Genomic DNA, 19,881 nt, shown 5'->3' with positions numbered 1-19,881 from the left:
GAGATGATTTAAATCATCTGGGGGGGGGGACCACTTTTGATTTCCAGCAGCCACATGGCAGCTCACAACTGTCTGTAAACTCCAGAGGATCCAACTCCTTTTTCTGTCCTCCACAGGTATCCATATGGTTCACATACATACATGTAGGCACTCACACATACACTTTAAGAAAATAAATGAATATATATACCAGAGGATTGCACAGGTTCTATGAAAATACGATATTTTATATCAAGAACTTGAGCATCTATGGATTTTGGTACCCATGGGTGGAGGGAGTCCTGGAATGAATATTGAAAGATGACTAGAAATATTTATACAGTTTGAAGAGTATGTCAGATACAACAGAGTTTATGAATTCAGAGAAACAAAAGACTATTTTCAAGACTATAAGGAAGCCTTCACAATAGACAAGAATAAGCAAAAAAATTCTGAAATGAGAGAAAGTATACAAGTGAATCAGAGGGCTGCAGATTTGTAGTGTGTGTGTGTGTGTGTGTGTGTGTGTGTGTGTGTGTGTGTGTGTGTTGCTACTTGGCCTCAAGTCCACAAAGTAGACTCAGGATGTGAAGTATGGCTTGGGGTGAGGGACAGTAGGATCTTTTTGATTCTGGTTCATAAGCAGCTGTTTAAAATAGCAAACATTACATGTAAAATACATTATCTTTAGCCCCTGACTGTTTATCATAGCCTTGCACAGAGCAGAATATTGGGGGGAGGGGTTCCATTTACTGGGATGGGATAGCATAAGATAAAACGGAATTGTAAAGGTGCATCTTAACTGAGTGTCTACATACATCTCCTTCTGACAGCAAGACTAAGGTTAGGGACTAAAAGAACTTAAGCAATGATGAAGAAAATGTAAGTAATAAACTTGTCATCTGTGGACTGAGGCATGTCATCAGAGTGAACATGACAGTGATTATGGACAGGCTGGGGGGAGCTGCTGAAATGTTACAGGCATTTTTAGTGTGGGGCACTTTAGTGAATCCTGTAAAAGTCATTAGTGCAGATTTGCAGATGAGTTTGCCATGGACTCATGACTAATCTCTCACTGTCCTCTTTGGCAGATCCCTTACAGGATTTTGGCCTTTCCATTGACCAGTGTTCCAAGCAGATCCAATCAGACCTCAACATTAGATTTGGCATCATTCTAAGTAAGTAGATGTGATTCCCTTCACATAGAGCATAACAGAGCCTCCTCCTCTGCACACACAAAGACTCACGTTGACTAGCACAGCAGACCGCACCACTACCCCAACTTCACCTCTCACATTCCCTCTCTAGTTAACCCCTTGTGGTCTCCAGATGCTCACTTCAATACTGCAGGCCCTGGTCACCATAAGCAGCAAAAAAGAAGCGATTGTCTTGTAGTTACACAAGAGGCTTGCATATTACTTCTACCACAAACAAACTCCATACTGCATGGTCTGTTACTCACATTATTTGGCTTCCCAAACAATAATGGAAGTTCTTACAATTTGGAAAAAAAAAGTGAGGGGTGGCAAGTCTTTCTTCCCACCATAGGCTGTGAGAACACACACTTCCTGGTTGCCCATGCCATTATAGTAAACCAATATGTTTGCCATAACTGCTAAAGCATCCTCCCTTCTAGAAGACCAGTTTTCTCAAAACAGAGAAGAAGCATTCAGTAATTGAGCATCTAGAATCATTCTCAAAGACCAAGAACTTTCACATGACTGGATCTTTCCACAACTCTGCACAATATCTGGTCTCCCAGCATCTGGAGAAATGGTATGGGCAGGGAAACCAAGAGGAAAAAAATAGGTGAAAGACAAAAAAAAAAAAAAAAAAAAAAAAAAAAAAAAAAAAAAAGAGTGGGAAAGAGGCCAGAAAGAAATGGAGGCTGCCAACAGAGCTCGCTGAAGTTCTCTAGGAAGCCACGTGCAGTATCTATCAGGCAACAGTAGTGGGAATATGCAGACCCAGGCATACCCTGCTACTACCATGGAGGATAAATAACTCTATGGAACTAGGGAACTCTAAAAATCAGACTTGTAGGCAGTCCAGTAATGGGTAGAGCACTGAGCATCAGGAGGGGAGTGTAGCCAATGAGCTGCTTTATCCAGAACAGGTAAAACTTAAGCTAGAAATGCTGCTCTGTCAAGAAGAGACATACTCCCACCCCCTACACGCATCAGGCTAAAGACTGTAAAGATCATTTAGACAATGCGGTTGAGCTTGAGTGACCTTGCAGAGCAGACACACAGCGCTGAAATTGTGCTTCTCTTTAGGAGAGGACATCAGAAAGCTGTTTCTGGACATAGCTCTTGTCTCCAGAGGCGCTTCCATTCTGAACTACTCCTATCCCATCTGTGAGGAAGACCTGCCCAAGTTCTCTTTCTGTGGAAGAAGAAAAGGAGGTAAGGCACCTGCCTTACTGACTGCTTGCACCTGACAGCAGGGTCCCAGTGGACAGAGAGCCCTGGCTCTCCCTGCTCACCTTTGGGCAACCCACACCCCACTCATCATCACCCACTGCATACAAATACCAGGCAATTCTGTGCGCAGGGCCTCTCTCAGACAGATGTTGTGAGCATTGAAATGAGAGGCGTGCATAGGAGATTGTACTAACGGAAGCTCTTTCCATACATATAACAGTATCTTACTCAAAAGATTGGCAGCAGAAAGAGGCAATAGTTTCCAAAAACCCATGAGGGGTCAGTGTATTTCCAGGTTTCCTCTAATGATCTCTGCAGTGGCAAGGTCTCGCCCATACAGCAACAACTCAGAAAAAGAAAAGGCCGCTGACTCATGGGGGAATCATGTAGCTGCTGCATTCCAACTAGAGAAGCAGAAACCACATTGTCTGAGCTCCCCTCTTGCCAGTTCACTAAGCTTTGACCCTCTGCATGGCCCCCAGGAGAACAGGCAAGCCCACCTACCCATCCCCACTTTCCCTTTCCCCGTGCTTGCCTCTTCCAGGCCCAAAGATGCTTCACTGTTTATGAGAACTCGGGTCTGTTCTGCACTGAGCTCCCCAGAAGTTGATCTCTGTCAGCTGCTCCCTCCTGCCTGTTCTCGTTGGCCATAGGGGGTACAATTCAACTCTATGTTCCAGGAACCCACCCACCTTGGCTGTGTTTCTGCTCTAACTAGATTTTTAAGCAACAATGATACTATCAACATGACCCAATTATCTTTTTTAAACAAAAATGTAGAAAGCATTGGAGTCCTCTTCCCATACCATGGAGACAGAGGAAAGATGTCTGCCTGCAAGAATAGTGAATGAAATTGAGGGAGAGTCACCAGATAGAAAGTCATGGTTTTGCACAGTGAGCTGCTCTGCACTCGAAGCCCACACCCCAGCCTCCTCTCCCCCCACCCCCCAGGACATGCCTAGAGCGCTCTTGCTGCACTTACCACCATCCTCATCCCCACTCATCAGATACACTAGACTATGGGGCTGGGGTAGTGTCACACTTCATGTTTTGTTCCCTACACAGTTGTGTCTTGGTGTCTGTTCTTAGAAATCCCTAGAAATACCAGACCACTCAGATGTTCAAGCCTCTCATAGAAAGTGGAGAACATTGTTACAGAACCCACATATATGTTAAAGGCTATCTCAGTTGTCTCCAGATCACTCACCACACCTAATGTCAACACTGTGTGAGTCGTCGTAGAACTGTGTTGTTAGGGAACAATGACAGAAGAGGTCTGGATGTTCCAGAAAGATACTTTCCCCTACATACACAAATCTCTCCACAGTTGGTTGAATTGGGGGCTCCAAAGCCTGTAGCTACAGAAGACCAAATATGTTTCAAATGTACACTAGGCTTAGGAAGCTTGGCTCACTCATTCATACACAGACATATTTACACATATAATACATTCACACACACACACACACACACTCATACACAGACACACACAAATTCACACAAACACACACACTGAACACAGACATACACACATACACATTCACACACACACATATACTCACACACACTTACGCATTCACTCATACATACACTCACACATACTCACATATACACTCACACATACACACAAACATAAAAACACAGTGAACCTGCTAACACCACCAAGCATTGTACCAACCACTGTTCTAAGAGCCTTATACCTAGAAACAATTTCCTTAACAGTCCAAAGTCACAAAGGGGTGCTATCCATACTCCCCAAATCTGTAAATGCAAAAACTGAGGCACAAAGTTTCAGGAACCTATGTCAACTCCTAGGCTGGTAAGAGACCCATGGCTGGAATCCAGGAAGGCTAGCTCCCAAGTCTATAATAGAAAAAAGTGAGTGAACCAAAAACAAACCTGAGACATGTGAATGTGTGTGCACATCTTTGGACCAGGAATTTATTTAAAATAATCACTTAAGAACTCTGCCTGGAAGCCGGGCGGTGGTGGTGCACGCCTTTAATCCCAGCACTCAGGAGGCAGAGGCAGGCAGATCTCTGTGAGTTCGAGGCCAGCCTGGTCTCCAAAGCGAGTTCCAGGAAAGGCACAAAGCTACACAGAGAAACCCTGTCTCGAAAAACCATAAAAAAAAAAAAAAAAAAAAAAAGAACTCTGCCTGGTGATATGACTATATTTTAAGATCTTTTCTTATTGTTTAATTTACTACAAAATGTCATCAGTTTTCCTCTTTCAACTTAGTGGAAAGGTGTGTGTGTGTATGTGTGTGTGTGTGTGTGTGTGTGTGTGTGTGTGTGTGTGTGTACATGCTGGAGGTCAAAGGACACTCTCCAAAGATGATCCTCTCCTTCCTGGTTGAGACAGGCTCTCCTACTGTGTGCTCCTGGCTGGCTGGGGACTTCTGGGACTCTCCTGGCTTTGCTTTCTGTCTCAATCACAGGAGCGCTGGGATCGCAGACACTCGCTACTATGCCTGGCTTTACCTGGGTCCCAGGGACTTGAACTCGGCTCCTGACTTTATATACCAAGTGCTTTACCCACTTAGCCATGGTGTCCTCCATCTTCTCTGGCTTTTACAACTTTTCCACTTTCTCTTCCACACGGTTCCCTGAGCCCCGAGGTTTGATGAAGACATCCCTCTTAGGAGTGAGTGTTCCAAAGTTTCTCACTCTCTACACACTGTCCCCAGTTGTGGGTCTCTGTATTCGTTCCCATGTATTGCAAGTGGAAACTTCTCTGATGATATCTGAGCAAGACACTGCTTTGCGGATATAGCAGAATATTGTTAAGAGTCATTTTCATTTTTCCGTTCCTTTAGCAGAACAACAGTATTTGTTTATCCCCCTAGACCTGTGGCCTATTTAGTCCCAGGTTCTTGGCCACCTGAGCAGTGTCAGGGTTCCATCCAAATGTGTTCCATTGCATGGAGTGGGCTTTAAATCCAATCAAAGAGTGCTTGGTTACTCCTACATTTGTGCCACTATTGAACCAACATATCATGCAGGAAGGTCAACATTGTAGACTGCAGGGTTTGTAGCCGGGTTGGTGTTTACCTTTCTCCTTTGGTTCAGTACCATGAACACTAGTCAGTAGGGATGAAGGCTCTAGTTAGGCACCAGCCTGGCTTCTCCCTGTTCAATGAGATAGGTAAGTGTTGTCTTCGCCAATAGGACCCTGCTATCAGTTGGTGGAGAGCAACCAACAGTCTTGGCAATAGCCTGAGTTTTTGGGAGGGGGGTTTCCATGGACCCTCTTTTGCCAAAACTCAATTAGTGGTAACCCATTCCTGGCACTGGGAGTTTTACTTGGCTGCAAAAAATCTTTAGTTGAAGCTTTGTTTCTCCCCCCCCCCCGCCCCCGCCGCCATTATTTGGTGACCCCATTTGGACTTCTTTGATATATGTATTTTTTTTATTATTTATTAAGAGATTTTTCTATTCATTTTACACATCAACCACGGATTCCCCTGTCCTCCCTCCTCCCACCCTGCAACCTTCCACCCCAATGCACCCCCCATTCCCACCTCCTCCAAGGCAAGGTCTCCCCGGGGGAGTCAGCGGAGCCTGGTACATTCAGTTGAGGCAGGTCCAGTCCCCTCCTCCCTGCACGAAGGCTGAGCAAAGTGTCCCAGCATAGGCCCTAGGTTCCAAAAAGCCGGGTCATGCACCAAGGACAGGTCCCGGTCTCACTGCCTGGGGGCCTCCTAAACAGTTTAAGCTAAACAACTGTCTCACTTATCCAGAGGGCCTAGTCCAGTAATATGTATATATTTTAAGAAGCTTCTAGTAGTGGGTTTCCATATGACCCCTCAATGGCCCTTAGTGTTGGTTGTTACTCCCTGTATACTCTCTTACTCCCTTTTTCCTCCTCCCCGTCCCCATTTAATCCTCCTGTCCCAGTCTTCCCCTGTCTCCCCATAATGATATATTCTATTTCTCCTTCCTAAGGAAATCCGCCCCCCTCATCTCATCTCTTACCCTATAACTAACCTCCATGATTATACAAATTGTAGCCTACTTATCAAAGACAACAGCTAACATCTACATAGAACAGAATACATACAAAATTTGTCCTTTGGGGGTCTGGGTTACCTCACTCAGGATGATTTTTTTTCTGGTTCTATTTATCTATTAATTTCATGGTTTCATTTTTAACAGCTAAATAATATTCCATTGTGTAAATGTAGCACATTTCTATTCTCCATTTATTTGTTGATGGACATCTAGGCTGTTTCAAATTTCTGGCTATTACAAAATGAGACGCAATGAACATAGATGAACAAGTGTCTCTGTAGTAGGGTGTAGAGTCCTTTGGGTATATACCTAAGAGTGGTATAGCTGGATCTTGAGGTAGATGTATTCCCAGCTTCCTGGGGAACTGTCACACTGATTTCCATAGTGTCTGTCCAAGTTTGCACTCCTGCCAGCAATGAATACGTTTTCCTCTTTCCCACATCCTCAACAGCATAAGCTGTCATTTATTTTCTTGACCATGGCCATTCTGACTGGCGTAAGATGAAATCTCAAAGTAGTGTTGATTTGCAGTTCCCTGATGACTAAGTATATTGAACACTTCTTTAAGTGTTTCTTGGTCATTTGTTTTTCCTCTTTCGAGAATTCTCACTTAAGTTCTGTGCCCCCATTTTCTAATTGGGTTATTTCCAGCATTGCTCTTTGCTCAGGATTGCCTTGGCTATCTAAGAATTTTATGTTTCTAAATGAATTTTTAAAATTTTTTTTCAGTATCTGGGAAAAAAATGATGTTGGCATTTTGATGGCGACTTAATTGAGCCTTTAGACTGCCTCTAGTAGATGGTATTTTCACAATATTGATTCTTCCAACACACAAGCATGAGGGGGTTTTCCATCTTTCAGCGTCTTCTTCAATTCTCCCTCGAGAAGTGGGCCCCCTGTGGGTGTTCTGGTCTTCATTATAGAGGTCATCACTTCTTCATTGGGTTTATCCCCAGACATTTCACATTTATGACTCCACTGTAAATGGGATTGGTTCTTTCATTTCCTCTTTAGCATGTTTGCCATTGGTAGATAGGATGGCAACAGATTTTTATGTGATAATTTCATACCTTGCCACTTTCCTGTGTTAATCAGCTGTAAGAGCTTTCTGGTAGTCTTTGGGATCTCATGTATAGAACCATATCATCTGCAAATGGAGATGGTTTGACTTCTGTCCTTCCTAGTTAAATCTCTTTTATTAGTGCCTCTTGTGTTACTACTCCAGCCAAGACTCCCAACACTATATTTACAAAGTGGAAAAGGTGGGTACCTGTATCTTGTTCCTGATTTTAATAGAAATGCTTCAAGTTTTTCCCATTTAATATAATGTTAGCTGTAGGTTTGACATAGATAGCCTTTATTATGTTGAAATACACCCCTTCTGTTCCAAATTTCTCTAGGACTTTTATCATGAAAGGATGTTGGACTTTGTCAAAAGCCTTTTCTGCATCTATTGAGATACTCATGTGATTTCTGTCCTTGAGTCCACCACATGATGTGTTGAATTTCAGTTATCTTAACTGCCTTAAAGTTATCTGAATCCTATTACAAGGTGCTCAGCTATATTGATATACACATGTTGAACCATCCTTGCATGCTTGAAATAAAGCTGACTTGATTATGATAAATGAACGTTCTTATGTTTTCTTAAATTTGATTTGCAAGTATTTTATTGAAAAATTTTTCATCTAATCATTTCTACCTGCCTTTGTCTAGACTAGCCCCAACCCTCTATTCCTTCAATCTTCTGCCCCTTCCTCCTCCCTTTCCTCTTCTCTTTTGTGGTCCACTCTGTGTTCTAGCTTCCATCCTTCTCTACCTCTCTTCCCCCTACCACAATGACTAAGTCCCTTACTTGGTGCCAAGTACTCTGGGGAACCTAAGATGAACCAAGGTTTTTTCTTGCCATTCAGGACATTATTGGCCTGCGATAAGAGATTTATAAAACCATGGTTCAAAGTTACCACATGTGGTGTTAACATTGAACAGGAATAAACGAAATGGCAAGTCAGCCTATGAGGCAGCTCATTGCCCTGGTGTTCTACCTCTGAGAACATGAACAAACTGAGGAACTGAATAAAGAATTGCCTGCCTGCCTTAAAGTTGTCTGAATCCTGAAACAAGGTGTTCAGCTATATGTATTATTCTTTGTGTATGGATCCTATTTTCTTTATCCATTCATCTGTTGCTGGGAACATAGGTTGATTCCAAAGTCTATATTCTGTAATACGCAAGGTGTATCATAACCTTCACTGTCCTACTTCTTCAGTTACATCCTGTCCCATCCCCCACATGCACCTTCAGCATCTCAACAACAGGTTATCACTTTCTGACCACAGCCTGTGTGTTAGCAGGTGCTTTATTTGGGTGGTCCCTTTGCCCTGTAATACCTGCTCCCATTTGTCCTCCATGCAGACTTAACCCAAGAATCTTTCCTCCAAAGCCAACCAGATGAATTGTTTCAGTCACTGCCAGAGCCAGGGAATTGTATGGGAAAGCAGATGGCAGAGATGCTGATTAACCATTACGGGGGTGCAGCTGGATAGGAAAAATTACTGAGTGCTTTGTCATTGGCAACAATTCATGGTTCCTACTTTTGCTGTAGCCACATCTCAGCTTCAGTTGTGTGTGTGTGTGTGTGTGTGTGTGTGTGTGTGTATGTGTGATGAGACTGCACTCCTTGAAAGCATGAATATTTTCACTTCCTGTCTCTGTGGACATGGCAAATAGAGCTGTATCACAGAGTAAAGAGATAGTGAACACTTGTTTTGCTGAATTTGGTGTGCACAGACGATTGACTAGATAAAAGGACACCAGTTCACACCAGTCGAGAGTGTGTAAAGGTGGTTCTGCATTACTAGACACAGAAGGCTCATCAAATCCTCACACGGAGAAAAATTGTCTTGGTCCTCCAAGATCAAGAAAACCTTTCTATTTATTCTGTGCATGGTTTTAATAGAATTAATAAAACAGGAGAAATATTGTTCCCTCAAACAGTTTAAGGAGTCTAAATCTGTTTAGCAGCTCAGAAAGCTTGCCTTGGACTTATCTAGATGCTGGGCAGGCAGCCCACAGTCATTTACTTTCCTTATTGCTATGGGGACAATGACTGCAGAGGCAGGCAGAGGGGCTCACATTTGGGGAATTGCCAGGAAACTTTATTCAGTATAAAACAACCAAATAAGGGATTCACAAGCGCTGAGCAAATTATTATGTAAATTAAATGAGCCAGAAAAGTGAAATCTTCAAATTCAGAGGCGTCTTGGGTCATTGTGTTTTTTAACCTATTGCAGAAAGGGCACTTGCCGTGATTAACACTGTAATCGGAAGAGCCAGTGACACCAGGGAGAACCAGAGTCATCAAGCACAAGCACAAGCTGCTGTTTCCTGTCAGGCATGAGACAGAATCCCTGGGGCCTTGTAGTTCTTCTTAGCAGAGAGGGAGGAAAACTTGCTGTCCACTGTGGATGACACAGTCTGCCCCCATCTGCAAGTCAAGTGCTCAGTGACGCTTATTACACACTCTCCTGCAAACTGGCTGTTCTCCATGCCAGAAAAAGCTACCAAATGGGTCAGGTTCAGCAAAAATTAATGAAGAAAATGTAGTGTTCTTCTCCCTTGCTCTACCTCAGCTACGAAGGCAAGAGGCACTTTGAAGTAAAAGGCCAAGTGGCAACCCTTGAATCCAAGGATTGACCATTGTTTATGCGTTTGGGAGAGGGGTACAAACTCTCCTTCCCTACAGAAATCTAAGAGCAGTCAAAGAGAAACATAGCATAGTTGAGATTCAGTGGAGTGTGGAATTGAACACAGACACACCCCATTTTATCCTACCCCATTTCATGGCACTTGGCAGAAACTGTGTTTAACCAGTTGAAGACTTGGCAGGCCTTGACCAGCGAGTCTCTTAGCACCATTTCTCCAACAGCATGTGTTCACTTTGTATCTGTATTTCACACTTTTTTTGGCAATAGGTATTTTCAAGCTAAAGTATATTAATCTTTTTTGTTGACACAGGCTGTTACACATTGAACAAACCACAGTACAGTATAAACGTAACATGTATGTGTATCCAGATGCTACAGTCAAGCCAACTGTTTCCAGGAACATCTGTAGGACGTTCTGAATCAGAGTTGAACAGACCATCAGGGGATCATCGAATGCCAATTTTTCCCTCTATCCCTGAGATCTCTCAGACTCTTCATCCAGGCTCTGAGCTTAGGGAAACAGCAACAGGGCTCAAAGCATCTTCTATACCACTTCCTGTCTAGCTTGGGTAACATAGATGTGCTCGCTTTCAGTGCTTTGAGACAAGCTGCATATGATCAATATCAATATTTAAAGCTAAAGTGGGGTTGACAACATGCTCTTAATGACCATACCTAATTACTAACCTTAAGGAGGCAAGCCAGGAAGTCCCCAACACACTCAGAGACTGTCACACAGGCAGAATGCCCTGCCGTTGGGTAGTTTAGCTTTGCTCTGATCCATAGCCACTCATCACGGTTACCTTAGCAGATACTAATCTTGGTTGTATTTTAGCTAGACTCCTGTTGTCCTGTGCAGGAATCATAAGCCATGTGTAGTTAGAGAGCCTCTGCAATTACACCAGTCTGAGCCGCAGTATGCCATAAGTCCGAAGTACAGGACCAATTTTTAAAAACAATATGACAGAAAAGCATATTATGTCACGATCACTGATATACGTTTGTCTTCATTTTCTGTTGCTATAACATAATATCTGAGATCTGGTTGTTTTTGAAGAACTTAGTCTATTTGTTTGTTTGTCTTTGCACTGCTGGAATGGAACCAAGAGCCTTGTGTGTGCTACGCAAGTGCTCTACAGCTTAGTGATGCCAGAACGCGGAGGTTTATTTGACTCATGATTCTAGAGGCTGAAAACCCAATTCCCACTGTTCGGCATCTGGCCAGAGCAGAAAGTATCACATGGGACAACGGAGCATGATGCTAGCCTGGGCTTCTCCTCCTTTTCTTCTAAAACTACTAATTGTGTTGTGAAGTCTCCACTTCTGTGATGCCACCCAATCCGAATTACCTCCCAAAGACTTCCACATCCAAGTGCCATTCATAAGCTACTTCAGAGATTCAATTCTCAGCACACAAAACTTGAAGGACATATTCAAACCACAGCAATGTTGACATAATGTTTGAGACACGGTCAGCATGTTCATCATTTTCTATTACTGTATCACAATACTTGAGATGATCAACTTGAAAAGACAAAGGGTTTGCTGAGGTTCACGGTTTCTAAGGCTTTAGTCCATGGCGGTTGGTTCCATCGTTGGGGGGCCGAGAGTGTGTGATGGAGTAAAGCTGCTTACCTCATGGTGACCGGGAAACACAAAGACAAGAAAAGGCTGTAGTCCTAGCATCCCCTTGAAAGACACACCCTAATAGCCTAAGTGCTTCCATAGGCTCTGCCTTCTAAAAGTTCCATTGCCTCCCCTAGCATCACGGGCTGGGAACCTTCAATGCATGGGCCTTTGGGGACTATTTAAGATTCAAATCATAAGATGGAGTTAAGTAAACTATATCAATGTATTATGCTTTATTAATAAGGATGTGTTAGCTTATTGTGAAAACTACTTGTAGTTTTTCAAATATGACTTCTCAAAAACAAAATTAGGGGCTAGGGAGATGATTTGGTGGGTAAAGGTGCTTGCTGCCAAGCCTGATGACTTGAGTTAGTTCCTGGAACCCACACAGTAGAAGGTAAAAACTGACTCCTGAAAGTTGTCCCTCTGCCCTCCACAAGTGTGCTGTGACTTCTGCATACCCACACATGTATAGAAACACATACAATCAATGTAAAAAAATTTCAATAACAAAATTATACATTAATGATGTTCATTATAATACTGGACAGGGCTGCATGTTATTATATCACACATACTATAATATATATTATATAGCACTATCATATGTAGTAATATAGTGTAACATTGTTGAGTAGAACTATAATGAAAGTAATATAATATTACATATAGACTAATATGATATATAATATATTCATAAAAATGTGTGTTTATACTATACATAATGTATATAATGATGTTATATAGTATAATGGATAACATTATCCTATGTATTAGCTAGTATAACATTTATATTATATTTATTATATTATATTACTTCCCTTTAAAATGGTAAGGATCCCAACACGTAGACTGTACCCCAAACCAATTAAATAAAATTCCCTGGAGTCAGGACCAAGCCAGGTTAGGCCAATCCCCAACATAGCTGAATAGCACTCTGTTCACTTCAGAAAGTTGTCACAGATAGCAATCAGCATTATCATAGCACTCAACTGCAGTAGGAACCTGTGCCAGAACGTCATGTGTATTAACCAATGTGCCGCTCTGTCAACCTCAGGAAGTGTGGAAGCCTTGTTATCGCTTCTCTGTCTTACCATACATATTCTCTGCCCTTGGTTCCCAGCGACTTCTAAAACCTTTGCAACTTCCTGAGCCACAGAGGGACCAGGAAAACCTCTAGTACTCATGTTAGTCATGGTCAGAGCTACTAAGCCCCTTGAACTTTCTTGGGTAATGAGTATCTTTGTTCTACTTATGTCAGTCTTGGTTGGCTCTGCAGGTGGTCATCAGAAATGCAAAGTCATATTACAAGCCAGCAACTTCCCATCCCACCCACTTCTATCTTCTGATAAGGGGATTGAGTTAATACCAAATCGTGTCCTTGTTGGGGACAGCTCCAACATGATCCCTAAAATGTGAGTGCAGGTTGCTGGCAAGCAGTGTGCCTAGAATGGACATGGAAATGCACAGTTTTGCACATACCCTGCCTTGTGTATTCACTTGTATTCTCTGTAATACCTTTCAGAACAAACTCAGAAACGTTAGCTAGTATTTTCCTGAGTTCTGCAAGCTGTTTTTGCAAATTACCAAGCACAGCAAAGGGCTTGAGTAAATCCCTTGTTTGCAGCCACAATTTCAAAGCAAAAGTGTAAATATTCTGAGAGCCTACTGCTTGTGGTTGGCGTCTGAAATGAAGAGGGAAGGCAGTCTTGTGGGATCGAGCCTTAACCTGTGGGGTCAGCACTAACTGATTAGTGTCAGAGCTGAACTGAATTGTAGGATGCCCAGCTAAAACTGAAGTAGTGGATGGTGTGGGAGTAAATCTCATACATTTAGCAGCCAGAAGTATAGTGTTTTAAGAATGTAAGAGGAGAAAATGCTCCATTGCTTTTGATGTTGTTACTGTTGCTGTTTTTCCTAGCTTTAACAGATGAGGTAGGGTTTCATAGAGCACCAATAAGGTCACCCATTAGCCATCTCACATAGGAAATCTCCCCCAAGTCTGGCTTTTTGATTCCAAACTCACACCACAGTATAGACCCCTACAGGCTGTATGTGTGTGTGTGTGTGTGTGTGTGTGTGTGTGTGTGTGTGTGTGTGTGTTTGCATGTGCATGCGCATCTCCATATCTCTTCTCAGTGGAGTTAATGCCATTCAATGGGTTTCCTAAAATATCCCATCTCAGGATGGTGAGAGTGTCATGTTAAATAGAGCCAAAAATTAATTATGGGTTGTACTGACCACGTAACTAAATTAGCTTGAAAGTAGCAAGAGGTCTCCTCCACATTACACACCACCCAAATAAAACATTGGGAGAAACCACTCAAAAGAGTACGATAACTCATGTTCTTTATGTAGGTCCATGTGGCACTGAGCTTCTCTGCTGGAAATGAACATAGAATTTTTAGCAAAGGCTCAGACCAAGGTCATGAAGTAATCAATGAGTATGTGATTTTTTCCACTCCTGATGATAATTTGCACATCACTGTCAAACTTGATTCTGGCTTAACCTCTGCAAATTCTATCCAGAGTGGTCAAGATTGGCATTGACCTCACAGCACCAAGTGAATAATTGACTTTAGAAAGAATTCACTGTTTAATGATTTGTGCGTGTCTGTCATACCCAGCTGTAACAGTTTGCTTTAAATGTCACTGAAGGGCCCCAACTTTACAGGATCTCTCCTTTGGGTGGTGCTGTTGGCACATGATAGAGCCATTAGGATGTAGGGTCTAATGGGAGGACCTTAGGTGGTTGGAGGTGTGCAACCCCAGTTATCTTCTTTTTTATCTGGTTTCCTAGCTATTTGCTCTGAACGTGTTCCTGTTGTGTTCTCACAGGCCCATAGGACCATCTGATCATGGCCTTGAGCCTCTAAAACCCTGAGTCAAAATAAGTATTTTCTCTTTCTTAAGAGGACTAGCTCAGATATTCCTTATGATGAATGAAACACTAAAGCACCAACCTATTCCCCAAACCAACTCAAATTAAAATGTAAAAACTGGGAGAGACGAGTATGAGAGTCATATGTGAAGGCACTGGGTACATCTGTATACATGTAAATGAGTCCTTTGAAACATCTCTAACAGACACGACACAACACAGTGGACACCGAAGACTTAATAATGTCACTCTCATGTTAGAGTCCTAGAGAGGTGCAGGAGACAGGGCTTGCCCACAAGAACTGCTGATTCATGGGGACTTTGTCCCTGTCCAAGACAGTTTTCATCAAAAATATAGAACTGAAAGCTATTCCAAAATACAACAGATGTGAACATATGTTACTCTGTGCACTATGTAAGCTACAGGACAAAATTGAGTTTCGATATTAAACTCATTCACTTTAAACTCTTAGGATTGGAATAAATACCACAGTGACACTTCTTGCAGGGTAAAGAATCCTTAGGCTTTTGGCTGTTTTCTAGGGTGTTTGTTTAACCAGTTATTTGTTTATATTTGAAGTGACTTATCAAGTATTACAAGATGGCCTCAAACTCACTACATAGCTGAGGATGACTCTGAACTTCTTATTCTCCTGCTTCTATCCCCTGAATGCTGGGATTACAAGCATGTGCCACCATGCCCAGTTTATGCAGGGCTAGGGATCAGACCCCAGTGTCTCATGCATGCTCCACAAGCACTCTACCAACAGAGCCAAATCCCAAGTCCCTGAAGAGTTCTTCAGTCTAGAAAATAATTGCTCTCTGGCTTCTCTTCTGCATAAATCAACTTTCTGATTTTAATTGTTTGTCCAATCTGGTAAATATATCATAATTACAAGAATTTCAATATCCAGTAGGTCCACTGAGAGCTATATATAAGCATGATATTGCCCTTGGGGCAGATATTAGCACTGACAGCAGCCAAGGGCCTGGACTATGGTGCTTACTGATTTTACATATGCAAATAAGTCCAAAATGGAAGCGCACTAGGTGCTTTCTTCTGACCACTTGTCCTCCTTTCCTTTCGGTCCCGGGGGTGTTTCCTGCTGTCCTGGTTCTCTCTGAGCATCTGCACCTGATGATCATTAGGATGCCATTAACCTCCAAGATACCTCCGCCTCACTGTCTAGACCTATCCAAAACTCATCTTAACTCTTCTACCTAAATCCGCAGGTCAGAAGCCATTTGCTTCTCAAGTGCCTTTATTACTTCTATTTCAGTGTGCTGCTTTCCTGCGTCTGTGAAAGAGGGGTGAGCGATGAGGATGCAATCTCTCTATTGCCTAGATTTGGAAAAATTCCCATTAAGTACTTTCTATAAAATACTTCCTACCTGCACTGCTATAGTAGAAGGCAAGGCCAAAAGCTGCCTTCCGGGCAGTGCATTGAGGAGCATTAATCTATGCTGACACCCTGACAGCCTCCATAAAGCGTGCTGGAGACACAGCGTGTCCACAAGCCTCATTATTCACTTGTTTAACAAATGCAAGCCCAGAGAATTTGGTCACTGATTTCTGCCATAACAGGAGATTCAGCAGCTCCATTTGAAGCCTCAATTATGAAATATGTCACCTTGTTCTATGTGTTCCCTCCTCTGGCTCCTGGGGCCACGTGAGCCCACCTGCTTCTGCAAGCTGTATTGCTGCAGGCTTTATGCTCTGGTGGTCCCCATGCTTTATCCTCAACCTCTCCTCATCCCAGCTTCCAGTCCCGACCCTCATCAAACCTCTCAATAGCCTAAGTGACAAGGTGTCTTTATTCCTCTTCCCGTGGATGAACCCACCTAGGAAAGTGTATGGTCTCTCCTGCCATGCTCATCCTCAAAGACAGCATGTCACCAAAGCGATATTATTCCCGGACAATGTCCTGCTCCCTGCCTCATCACCCTGTCTGGCTACTGGAGGACAGGATGGGGCTAAGCTCAGCCCAGCAGCTCTCTTAACTGAACAGGCATCAGCTTTGCTTCGAGGTTGTGTTTAATTGTAGATAGAGAGGCCATCCTGAAGTTTCAAACTCAAGAAGAGAATTCGGAGAATGTACATACCTCGTGAAACACTGTGTCTAGAGAGATGGGTACTCACCTCAGATAGGGATCCCATGACAGACCAAGGAGAGGATACTCCCAAAGTCTAACTCAGTGAACCAATAAGTTTTGGGGAGGTTACTTACAGAGCTACGGGTGAAAGGCTAACCTCAGGAGCAGGAATGACTCAAGAATGCCTTTGCAGACCTCTCCTGTGAAACTGATGGTGCTGGTCTAGGGACCGCACCCTGAGAACCACTATCCTGGTGGACGCTTCTGGGTTCTGGAGCCAGAACTACCCATCTAACTACTTACTGATTGTGTAAACTTGGGCAAGCCACTTACTTTCTGGGCCTCAATTTCCTGACCTGTACAATAAAGAAAACGTCACTGAACCCATTGGATGATTAGAGGAAAATATGGGCTAATGTGTTTGAAACCTTGCTTCTACAGTAGGCATCCAAAGTATCACCCACAGCAGCTATTGAAAGCACCTAATGACAGATTCTCAAGCCAGGGCTCCAAATCCCTTGGGCATGGTAAGTCTCAGAGTGGACGCCTGCATCCTAACGAGGCACCTGGAGGGGCACTGGAGGCCTGGAGGCGACTAAGCTGAAGCTCTTTTCCCTCCCAGGTAGCAGGAAAAATGCCTTTGGTCCAAGCCTGCATACTCCCCAGAAGTCAGCAAAGCAGGGTCTCCCAGGCCTTCCTGCACCCCCGGGGAGAGCCTCATTTGCATTTCTGTCGCCTTGCTTTCAACCCTTTCTTGTCTTCATGTTTTATTCTTCGTCTGTAGACTGTCTGGAGCTCTGGGTTTCCTGGGCAGCCACTACTGCTGCAAATTCACGGAGAATCAACAAAAGCAATAGCCTCTTTATTGAATGAGTGGAGCGACTTTACTCTTGAACTGCAGAACACAGACCTAAGAATAATGGCCACCATGAAAGGATGGATATGAGCAACGACTAAGCAAAAGGAGATGCCTCTCTGTTAAACAAAATGGAAGGAGAGCCCCTGATTGCTAAGGAATGGTGTGGCTCTGGTGTTTTCTCTCCGTCCTCAAATTCAAGTACAGCTGTAAATGATCCAGTTGTGGGTTAAGTCTGCCCTTGAACATCAGCCAATTGGTTTAGTTTGAGCCCCATATAGTAAGGCTAACGATGGCCTAGGACCAGAAGCAATTTTAATTTTCTAAGACAATGCTTAGCTTCTTTCCAAGTCCTTAGCCGGTTATGAAATTCCATAAATCTAACTCAATGATTCACACACTTTCACGCAATAATCACTTAGGAAGCTAATTTAAAAGGACAACTAACTCTCCCTTCCTCCATTCTATCCCAGTCTGCCCCTAAGGTTGCTGGTGTTTGCTTTTTAACTAACTAACCATTTCCTGGGCTCTGCTCTGCAAGGCCCCAGAGTTTCTCAGGCCGAGACACACAGGCCTCCTCAATGCTTATATTGCATTCTCAGTCACGATGTTCTCACCAGACCTGCCCAGGATTCTGCAATCTAAGCCCCTTTCTTTCCTCTCCCGTGTTCTTCCCTCTTTACGTGGGAATCCAGTCCCTCCGCCAACTGATAAAACGTGCTTGAGTGTGCAATTTCGATTCTACGGAAGTCCAAGAATAGGTTGGTAAGAGGAGAGAGAAATAATGAAGGAGTTGAACTGTCTTTTCTGTGCTTCCCAGAAGTTATGTATTTCTCACATGGAACTTGAACAGCGAAGGAAAATAGACCTGGTGGGAAAGAGGAAGTTGCAAATCAGTCTCACTCCTCACAGGATCCTCTTCTTCACCCATGACTGTCCAGTGCAGTAGCCATCAGCCACCAGGTCTGAGAAGTCCTTGAACCATGACCAGTCCAAAGTGAGACATGCTGTAAATGCAGAGCACATACTAGATTTTAAAAACTTTGTGCAAAAAAAAAAAAATTACTGTAAATACCTCATTTTTATATTGGTTGCATGATAAAAATGGTAATATTTTAAGTAACTTGGTTAAACAACATATTTCACTAATCTTACTTGTTTTCTTTTCCTTTTTTAATAAGCTTAAATGGCCTATGTTGTTTACATTGTATTTCTGTTAGTGTTGACCCACAATTTCATTGTCCAGCAAAATAACCACAAATCATATGTGGCTATTCAAAAAATATTTCTACTTAAGTAAATTAAATTCTATTTAAGTAAATTAAAAAGTCAATTCATCTGTTGAACTGGCCACAAGTGCAAGCTCTTATGGCCATAGGAGGCTGGTGGCAGCCATATTTGATGGGATCTTTGCAGAATGATCTTTTGAGTAGATCCAATCTACTGCTTCATATGGCTCTGTATTACATGGAATTCTCTCTCCTGAACTCATTGATATAGTTTGCATTAGAAATCTCACTCCTTGGCCACGTTCAAACCCTAAAATTTTCTCTTGTGCTCAAAGCCTAGAATGTTTCTGTCATGGCTCTAAAGTATCCTTTTGGAGAAAACACAAATGCAAAGAAGCTACCATCTCAGGCTGGCCACCTGGGTCCTCCTCTCTTAATCCAATGCCACTGTATTGGCTTCCTACTGCTGCTGTAACAAGTTGTCACAAAACATACAATTCATAGCATTGATTTGTTCTCTTGAAGTCTGGATGCCACAAATCTAAATCCAAACTGTGGGTAAAGCCAGCTGTATGCCCTTGGAAACTTAGGGAAACATCTCTCTTACCCACTTCAGTCTCTGGAACTGTTGCATTCCTTGGCTCCCAGCTACACCTCTCCACTATGCTTCCATCTCACGTGGCCTCTCCTCTTTCTTCTCCCATCCTTCCTCCCTCTCATCTTCTGGTTGCACTGAGTCCATCCAGGTAACCCAGGATCATCTCTCCATCTCAGCGTTCTAGTTGAGTTATATCTGCAAAGTCCCTTTGGCCATATGAAATGGCATATTCACAGTCTCTGGGGACCAGGATGTGGACATCTGTGAACTGCTGCCTATGCTAGCCTTACCAAGAAGAACAGCACTTTTTCTGACTTCTGCTTGCCATGTCAAGAGCCCAAGTAGCTATGTGTAATCCAAGGAAACCTCACACTCCATGTGTTTTTTATTAAAATGACTTCATGAAAACCAAACAACTAAGAACTCCCCAGACTACACACTTGCCCATATGCCCAGGGCAAGATATGAGTTTT

General features: G+C 43.0%; 1 protein-coding gene across 1 annotated transcript in view; it reads left to right on the top strand.

The window, feature by feature from the left end:
- Positions 1-19,881, top strand: part of Ly86 (lymphocyte antigen 86) — a 67,461-nt gene that overhangs the window by 30,323 nt on the left and 17,257 nt on the right. Inside the window, exons 2-3 of the mRNA XM_059262306.1 lie at positions 1,071-1,157; positions 2,256-2,384. Coding sequence (XP_059118289.1) covers positions 1,071-1,157; positions 2,256-2,384 — 216 coding nt within the window. The remainder of the gene's footprint in view (positions 1-1,070; positions 1,158-2,255; positions 2,385-19,881) is intronic.

Source organism: Peromyscus eremicus, chromosome 5 (genome assembly GCF_949786415.1).
Source record: "Peromyscus eremicus chromosome 5, PerEre_H2_v1, whole genome shotgun sequence".
Classification (NCBI taxonomy): Eukaryota; Metazoa; Chordata; class Mammalia; order Rodentia; family Cricetidae; genus Peromyscus; species Peromyscus eremicus.
This window is presented reverse-complemented; position numbering and strand designations above follow the sequence as displayed.